The 9,195-nt window shown below is 38.5% G+C and overlaps 1 protein-coding gene and 1 long non-coding RNA gene across 4 annotated transcripts; one reads left to right on the forward strand and one right to left on the reverse strand.

Moving 5' to 3' along the window:
• Window positions 1-514: 514 nt before the first annotated feature.
• LOC128629134 (uncharacterized) lies at window positions 515-3,425 on the reverse strand. Its single transcript, XR_008393425.1, has 3 exons — window positions 3,287-3,425; window positions 1,245-1,373; window positions 515-873 (listed from the first exon to the last, which is right to left on the reverse strand). It is a non-coding gene; the product is annotated as an uncharacterized LOC128629134 (long non-coding RNA).
• rnaseh1 (ribonuclease H1) lies at window positions 3,043-8,435 on the forward strand. 3 transcript variants are annotated; one of them, XM_017456638.3, is made up of 9 exons: window positions 3,049-3,354; window positions 3,450-3,554; window positions 3,644-3,753; window positions 4,701-4,847; window positions 4,966-5,065; window positions 5,234-5,288; window positions 6,496-6,580; window positions 6,726-6,850; window positions 8,188-8,435. In XM_017456638.3, exons 2-9 carry the CDS (start codon window positions 3,487-3,489, stop codon window positions 8,272-8,274), a joined length of 777 nt encoding a protein of 258 aa, XP_017312127.1. In that variant the 5' UTR covers window positions 3,049-3,354; window positions 3,450-3,486; the 3' UTR covers window positions 8,275-8,435. The 3 variants fall into 3 exon arrangements, with proteins under 3 accessions (XP_017312126.1, XP_017312127.1, XP_017312128.1); XM_017456639.3 differs by having other exon boundaries at window positions 3,049-3,273; XM_017456637.3 differs by having other exon boundaries at window positions 3,043-3,554.
• The last annotated feature ends 760 nt before the right edge of the window (window positions 8,436-9,195 follow it).

The following is a 9,195-nucleotide window of genomic DNA, read 5'->3' on the forward strand; positions in this document are numbered from 1 at the left end:
GTGAGAGACTTCAGTAATCTAGTAGTAATATCTACTATATAGTTATTTATCTCTTTATTTTATTTTATTTATGTATTATTGTTTTTGTATTATTATTATTATTATTATTATTATTATTATTATTATTATTATTATTATTTTCCATTTTAGTTTATTTTTTCTGCCAATCTACTGCGCACACTCCAGTCCAGTAGATGGCGGTAATGCACCTTTAGTTGGTTTGCCAACCGCCATTAACACAAAAAGAAGAAGAAGAAGAAAAAGAAGCAGAAGCGCGCGCGTGCGTGCGTGTGTGCGGTAATAATAATAAATAGGAGCTGGGAAGCAGGTTGTGATTGTCAGGAAAACGATAAATAAAACACGACTTTAAGGCAAGACGCCCCAAGTCCATAGGATAAATAAATGAATAAAAACAATAGATGACAATCAATGCATTTTTGCAGATGAAATTCTATCTAGCGCAATTTAGCAAAATTTGCATACTTTATTAAAAAAAGAAAAAAAAACTAGTATTTTTATGTTGTTAGAATCAGAATACTTATTTCAGTTTGAAGGCCTCTCAAGACTTAGTGGTTAGCACGTTCGCCTCACACCTCCAGGGTCGCGGGGTTCGAGTCCCTCCGTGGCCCTGTGTGTGCGGAGTTTGCATGTTCTCCCCGTGCTGCGGGGGTTTCCTCCGGGTACTCCGGTTTCCTCCCCCAGTCCAAAGACATGCATGGTAGGCTGATTGGCGTGTCTAATGTGTCCGTAGTGTATGAATGGGTGTGTGAGTGTGTATGTGATTGTGACCTGTGATGGATTGGCACCATGTCCAGGGTGTACCCCGCCTTGTGCCCGATGCTCCCTGGGATAGTCTCCAGGGTCCCCACGATCCTGAAAGGGATAAGTGATATAGAAGATGGATGGATGGATGGGCCTCTCAAGACAAAGATGTTTACAGAAAAGTTTAGTGGGAAATATTTTCTATATGGTTTAACCCTATGTTGGGGGAAAAAGTTACATCCATTATGTTATAGGACAAAATGACTTCCAGAGTTTAAATACACACAAAAACAGCAAAGAACAGCTTAAAACATAAAAACTTTTTTTTTAGTAACCCTTTTTAAATATTTGCATATAAGTTCATGACCCTAAATGAGGAAAGTCAAAAAAAATTAAAAGAGAGATGAAGCAGTATTTCAGACATCTCAAATGTGGAAATGGATCAACCCATAACATAATAGGAGGGTTAAGATAGAAATTACCTGTTTATTTTAGGAGTGGTGTGCTGGAACAACAGGTAGCATTGCTAGTTAGCATCACACCGATTCCCTCAACAAAAACCCAATAGGATTTTCCCATAGGCTTTTGGATTATCGGGAAAAAAATAAGCCCTGTAATCGACAAAAGTTTACAATAATAACATGTTGTGTCCATGAAGATATTTTTCACAAACGAACCCAACTTTTATTAAGTTTGAAGCCTGGATACAATCGCCAGAAATAAAAAGCGAACTGTATGCTATAAAGGAACTACACCACGGTCGCTCGAGTCCAGCGTCACCATCACCGAGCCTCCGACAAACTTTTTCAAACTTGATTTAAAAACATAAATTTTTTCCCCGACAACCTCTGTAGTGCCATTTAGCAACATGTTAGCAACCGCCTTTTTCAGTACACGTAAAAGCTTTTTAAAAAAACATGAACGGGGTATTACTGGTGTATTTTTATGTCGTAGAATAAAATGTGAAAAAATTTTAATCTTTGTTCACCATAGACCTTATTTCAGGTTTTTAATCTAAATCCCATTCAAAAAACTCATTGAGTTTAGACAATGGAACCGGAAGGGCTAAACTGCTAACTCGTATGTACCTCTCTCTCTCTCTCTCTCTCTCTCTCTCTCTCTCTCTCTCTCAAAAAAGTCAGAATATGCATTAATACTAGAGATGCACTGATACTAAATTTCTCAACCGATACCGATAACTGATTATTCAGAGTCATATCGGCCGATACCGATAACCGATACCGAGAGTTCTGCCTTTTATACCTTCTTTTAAATTAATAATAATTGATTCAAAAGAATTCTGAAAGAAACGGAAATAAAAACTTCTTATTCTCTCCATTTCAGCAAGTTGTTTCACAGTAACTGGTCTCGTAAATAGAAAACACATTACTCTAATTAACATTAGACTTGACGCCGAAACTTGCGTTTCTGTTGCTAAAATTTTAGCGGTGCAGAGATTACAGAGCTTCCAAACTGCAGTTTTGTCATCATTCCACACAAGAAACATCATCTTTACACTCAGCATGAAATCGATGTGTTTTCCCCGCCATCTTTTGATTGACAGGATATAATCGGTCCTGATCGTCCGATGTTTTTAAACTATCGGCCGATAGCGATAACGGAAAAATAGCCTTTAAAAAAATATTAAAGGTATTAATTAGAGATGCACAGATGTATCGGCCGATCATCGGTGCATCTCTAATTAATACCTTTCATATTTTTTTTCCTTTATCACAACTCAAATTCTTATTATATAATAAAAGCCATTATAAAATGCTTATCAGTATAAAAGCACTACTTGCATTGTTCTTTGCTTGATATATCGCTTTGCTTGTATTTTATCATTTGTAAGTCGCTTTGGATAAAAGCGTCCGCTAAATGAATAAACGTAAATGTATTTTCGGTACACTATTAATCTCTTCATGATACTTGGCTTTTTTTTTTAATTCACAAATGCAAATTTTTGGGTAAGATACCGCTGTTTCAATGTTTCTGGTAGACCATAATTCCTATGTTTTATCTTTGATGGGTATATATATATAAAATAAAATAAAAATGTTTCAATCTTTCAAAAGGCTGCTTTCAATGTTGTATATAAACCTTGTATTTTTATTATTATTATTATTATTATTATTATTATTATTATTATTCCCCTCTGGCTCTTGGTTATTGTATTTGTATTGTTTTCGTGATATTCTATGTCTCGTTTTTATTGTTCGTGTTGTTAAGAAAAAAATAAAATAAAATATGCTATAAAATGCTAATTCGTTTCCGGGTTTTGGCGCTACGAAATGACGTCATCCTTGCGCCACTCTATAGATGCTCCACACTCCACACGAATAAACAAGTCGTTAATTTTGAAAAAAAAAATTAAATAATAAACAAATATATATCGTATTGCTAGAATAAATAGACACACTTATACGGTTTTATTTTTGCCCTTTGTTTTAGCTCTGTTTTTGAACGACGGAAATTGCAGACACATGAGTGCCGCCATGTTTTGCTAACTAGGTACCAAACCTACCCTTATTCTTCACTTATTCTGTCGCATCTCCAGTTAAAGTTAGCTTCAGGCCTAGCTACGCTTTCTCGGTGAGCACTGTTGTTCGTAACGTGCCGCTCGGTTGGTCTTGTTTTATTAGCATGGATTGAGTAGAGGTTATGTTGAGATTATCCAGTGTTTCCAGGCTTGTACGCAGAGCTCTGTGTGTCAGCACTGAGGGAATGGGTAAGAAGGGCAGTTTCTTTTACGCCGTAAAGAAAGGACACAGGCCTGGTGTGTACCAAACATGGTGAGCACTCCAACTCTTCATCTTCTCACGCTTAACACACAATGTGTATTCGCTTTAATCCTTACCTGTTTCTGTTCTTCATCCCAAAGGGAAGAGTGCAAATTTCAAGTGGACAGATTTCCTGATGCACGGTATAAAAAGTTTGGTCGTGAAGATGAAGCCTGGGCTTTTGTAAGGAACGAGTCAACCTCCACAGAGAGTAAGAAGTAAAGAGCTTTAAGATAAATCTTCACGTGAGGTGACCGCTATTAAACAGCTGAGAGAGAGAGTATGGAACATATCCAGGGGTCCCTTTAACTGTAAAAAGGAATATTTCATCAGTGTTCATCCTGTAGTGGTCGTGCAGGTGGCGTCACCGTTTGTGGAGCTCGGAGCGCAAATAATAAAGACACTTCGAAGGGAAAGAACTTTTTAGGGACGGACACCATCCCCTGGCTTATCCTGATGACCATTTGTACGAAATGTATAGATTTTTGGGAGATTATAGATCATCCCTGCCGGCTTCTTGAGCCGCACGTTAAAAATCCGACACGCCGAAGCCGCTTTTTTCGTACGCTGAAATGAACTCTATGTATTGCTCGTTACTGCTTTGTGTGTGTTGTATTCACCCGAAGCCCTCTTTGATTCATGTGTGTCGAACATGAGTACAGCTAAAAGGTCTCATTTACAAACAAACAGACTGACTCGCTAATCAATATAATATCAGCTTTGATGATTGTGGGTTGTAATTTCAACCCCTGTAACAGAATTACTAATCACAGGACCCCTTCAAACACAACTGACCTTCATACACGATTGTAACTCGGCTGTAGTGGAGCATGAATCGAGGGGGAGGAGAATTCTGATATGAAAATGGTGCACGAGAGCATTAGTGATCAAGATCTGGTAGCTATTTTCCACAGTTTTTTTGCCTTTAGGATCCTACTAGCACACTACTTCTCAATTTTATTTATTTTTAAAGGGGATTTAATTGCAGATCTTAAAAGACTCTCTCTGTGTTTCTTTTTGATGTCCGGTTTAAATCGGATCAACCTTTTTTATTTATTATAAACCTGCTTGTTTCCGTCAGTAAGTGAAAGCTGTCATGTCCGTCCTTTTTTACCGTACACTGTAGTTCAATGTTCAATGAGGTTTTTCTGTGTCTAGACTCTGAAGCCACCCCGCGTACCCCAAGTGTTCCCGTTGGCTCTAAAAGGTCCTTTGAAGGGGACGAGGTCGATGGAGGGAGTGTAAAACGAGCGAAACTCGGCCCCTCTGCTGCCAACAGTAGTACTAGCGCACTCACTTACATGGGTAATAATTTTGAAAATATGGCGTAGGAGGTTTCTCTTTATTCAGCGTTCAAACACCAGAGCATTGAGTTAAAAGGCTGAACTGCAGCTTACAGACGGTGTGTTGGTTTTGGTCGTAGGAGATGCGGTGGTGGTGTACACAGATGGCTGTTGTACTCAAAATGGGAGACATGGCGCTCGCGCAGGGATCGGAGTGTACTGGGGTCCCAGTCACCCTCTGTGAGTAACGCTCTTCAATCACGTACTAACAAATGTGTTTTCTGATAAAAGAACGTAATCTCCAACACAACCTAATCAGTCTTTAGTTACAGGTTTGGAGTTGGATAAAATGAGCTGTTCAGCCCAGGATTTTCTGAGCGGGTTTGTTTTTTGCTCTACTTTCTACAGTAACGTTGCAGAGAGGTTACCAGGGAGACAGACCAACCAACGAGCTGAACTGCAGGTGAGTTATTACAAGGCTTTCATTATCAGAAGACCATTTACAGCCATAAATCAACGGAAAACCTAAGGGCTACTTTTCCTTGATGTAGATCTGGTCTACTCCAGGACTAAGTTGAGATGACGGTAGTGATTAAGCATTGAAGGACCTTTTACCCAGCGTTCGATTCGATTCAGTGGGGGCTCGGTACGTTACATACGTTGACTTCAATAAAGCGGGTCAAAAATGCTTCATTATTTGGTCCATAGAGCCGACGTTCAGCTCTAGAACTATTGACACCCCTGGTGAACAAATGATAAAAACAAAAGGTGATGGAAAAAATGTTTATTGTTTTTGTTTTTAAAAAAATTAAAGCCCTTCATAAATATCTTTTTTTTTAAATTATTTATTTATTTTTAATAAGCTAAATGACTTGTCATGATCATTACGGACTAGAGACGTAACCAAACGCGAATGCTTTCTTTGGATTGAACATGTGTTGTGCTCCTAAACAAATACGTGTATGATTTAAAAAATACTAATAATTGTGTGTGTGTGTGTGTGTGTGTGTGTGTATTAGATATGCAATAACTAATCGATTATGAAAATCATTCTCATTATCGATTAGCTGGTCCGCACACGGCGCGGGGCCTGTCGTGCTCCGAAAACACGCATCGAAGAGTACAGTCCCAAAAGAGTTGTATCCCTAATGACGTACCGTACACTTACACTATGCACTGTGTACCGAATTGTCTAGTGTATGACGTTTAGAAGGGTAATATCGTCTCAAATTGAACACTAGCGATTTTTTTTTACTTCCCGGGAGTATAAGCCGTTTCCCAGTCGTTGGCGCGTGATGTCAAATCGTAACGGGAGCGATCTGTAAGCGATCTATTAGTACACTTACATTTATTCATTTAGCAGACGCTTTTATCCAAAGCGACTTACAAGTGAGGAAACGCAAGCAAAGTAAGGAGGCCGCGTCGGTCCTCGCTCACAACGTCGGATTCATCGTGTGACGAACGGTGTAGCGCAAGTAAGATCTCTAATGTCCGATTAAAACGGTACCATCGAAGTAAACATAAGCAAAACAATCTGCCCCAATTAACAAATGTTACAGCATAGACAGACTTACTGACAAGGGATTGTATCATCAAATCTTCTGCGTAGTACAGATTTTCCTTCTATGCCTTGTCTGTTTGATGCCCTTCATTTTCCATTTCCGGTTCAGGCAGCCTGCAAGGCGCTGGAGCAAGCTATACATATGGAGATCAAGAAGCTGGTTGTCTACACAGACAGCAAGTTCACTATTAACGGTATATTTTCACCTGCCTTCTGAGTTCATATGAAAGCACGTTTGAAGGTCCTCGATCAGTCTTCTGATGCCGGTTTCCATATGTTCATGATAAAAAAATGATATTCATGTTTTAGTGTAACCCTGCATGTTTTTGCTCCATGAAGGGATTACCAGCTGGGTAAAGAAATGGAAAACCAATGGCTGGAGACTCCAAACAGGTGGCAAGGTGGTCAATAAAGAAGACTTCCAAAAGCTTGATGAGCTAAACGAAGGACTTGATGTTAAATGGGTATGTTTCCTGATACAGTAGGTGTGGTCTCAGTTAGAACGAACACACACACACACACACACACTGGATTGTCTAATTTAACGTCCGTGTGTTTTATGACGTATCTTATTAATTTGGTCCGGTTGTTATTAAATGCAGTATTCGAGTGCAGTAAATTTCGCTCGTGTGGTTACTCGTTGAATTTGGCAGGCCGTGCCTTGATGTGCACTTTCCGTTGTGTCTCACGAAGGTACTTTTCCTCAAAGAATATATCGTGTGTTTTTTTTTTTTTTTTTTTTTTTTTTACTTCATTTGAATAATAAATTAATAATGTTTATTCGTATTAAACATGATTTGAGCTCAATAAAACGCTTATTTCTATGTGCTACATTTAGACCGGTTTGTTGTTTATTAGTTTAAAATATTTTGTTAAGATGTATTAAACTCCAGAGTGACGCAGAAGAGTTTATTTTTATTTTATTTTTTTTCACCCAATGAGATTCAGCTTTGAAGCCTGACGATGCCACACCCACAAAAGACCAGGAGTCCAAAAGAGCTTCCTATTGGGTGGTGATTGTTAAATCGGGAGAAAATGGAGTAAAACTCTTATCAGACAGAAGTTTGGCCACGCTGTTCATAAAAGGGTTTTCTTTGTTCTACTATTCACGCTCTCCTACAATTACCATCTGCTACTAATTAGAGTAATTCCATTAAATCTATGAAGTAGCATGTGTAGAATTATACGATGGAAAAATGTTGACCAAAACTACCGATTATTAAAAATTCTTAACCGTATTCCTGAATTTCATGCTCTTGGAATCTTCTCAATAAGCTCCTGGTTGTTGCCCTATTCTTTTTATTTATTTATTTATTTATTATTGATTTATTTTTAAACGTAAATAAATAACATTAAAAAAATGTCAATGGGAATATACTTCAGATATATTTTCTCATATAAATTCATTGCACACCTATATTTAACATACTTTTTTTTTTTTTTGGATAAACCTGTTTGTTATTGTTTCATATCCATGAGAGCAGAGTATTTTTGTGTAAATTTTTTAAAAACAATAATTTAGACAATTTCACAGCCGCCTTTGCTCATATTTACTAAGGGTGCCAATGTCAGTGGACGGCACTGTACACTTGGGCATTGACTTCGCCATCTACATGTGTCGTAAAAACAAATGTCAACCATAAGCCTTTACCAAATGTCCTGCCAGTTTAAAATCTAGATTGAATGTAGTGTGTCCAGACTTTTGGACCGGCAGTGTTGTGGTTTTATAGTGAGAGATGGCATTGTTCGATGTTAACACGATTCATCCGTCTTCAATCCTTCTCCATTCTTTATTTTTCAGATGCACATCCCAGGCCATGCTGGCTATTTAGGAAACGAGGAGGCAGACAGGCTCTCTCGAGAGGGAGCAGCAAAGCCTCAGTTGTAACTGGTGTTAGCTAACAAAGTCTGCTGCTGTGTTCACGCACGAGCTCAGGTTATTAATACTGTGTGTTCTCATTGTGCAATGCAAGCTTCTGCACTTTTATGTTCAAATTTTCATTGACTTTTTTTGTTGTTGTTGTTGTAAATAAATAACATCTGAGTTGGGATGCTTTGCTAGCATTTTTGTTTCTGAACACACACACACACACGTTCACAGGCATGGTAAAAGAATGGGGTTTTCATGAGGGCTTAACCATACATAACCAGTTAGTTAATAACCAGTAATTAAATGTTAATAGACCGTATCATGTAATTATTGATATCAGTATGTCTAATTTGTATCATCTGTTGGTTTCAACGTATTGTGATACCCTTTGGAAGTATTTTGCGGACAATTTTCAAAAGCGACCGCGAGTCGTATTCGCAGTCGCGTTCAGATTTCCAATGGAAACGGCGATTTGCAATTGCGTTTCCCGTGTCTTACGACCCGTGACCCCGTCGTATTGAAATAGCGATAGCAGTTACCCCGCTTGCTATTTCTCTTCCTCTGCGTCGACCCCAAGGCGCTCTAAAATGCGGTCGACTACGAGTGACGTCACACTCGCGTCATGTTTCTGTGCGTGACGTCGGAAATGCAAACGCCAAGGGATTTGCTATTGCTATTTCGATACGAACTTGTAAGACGTAGGAAATGCAATTGTGAATGAACTGTTTCCGTTCGAAATTTAGCAGAAGCCGTACGTCCGTGTAAATGAAAATGCGAACGGTAATGAACAGCTTTCATTTTTCACAAGTTATGCGTCCACAGACAGGAAAGCTTTTGAAAATTGTCCGCAAAATACTTCCATATAACCCACCCATTGTAATACCGTAACGTAACACCAGATGGCACTGCAGTTGTTTTTTTGGGTTTTTTTTTTTTTTT

Source organism: Ictalurus punctatus, chromosome 25 (assembly GCF_001660625.3).
Source record: "Ictalurus punctatus breed USDA103 chromosome 25, Coco_2.0, whole genome shotgun sequence".
Classification (NCBI taxonomy): Eukaryota; Metazoa; Chordata; class Actinopteri; order Siluriformes; family Ictaluridae; genus Ictalurus; species Ictalurus punctatus.

Coding starts and splice junctions, on each gene's coding strand:
- rnaseh1 (XM_017456637.3), top strand. CDS start 3,424: ATGTTGAGATTATCCAGTGTTTCCAGGCTTGTACGCAGAGCTCTGTGT. Junction 4,848..4,965: donor TAGCGCACTCACTTACATGG/GTAATAATTTTG, acceptor TTTTGGTCGTAG/GAGATGCGGTGGTGGTGTAC. Junction 5,066..5,233: donor TGGGGTCCCAGTCACCCTCT/GTGAGTAACGCT, acceptor TACTTTCTACAG/TAACGTTGCAGAGAGGTTAC.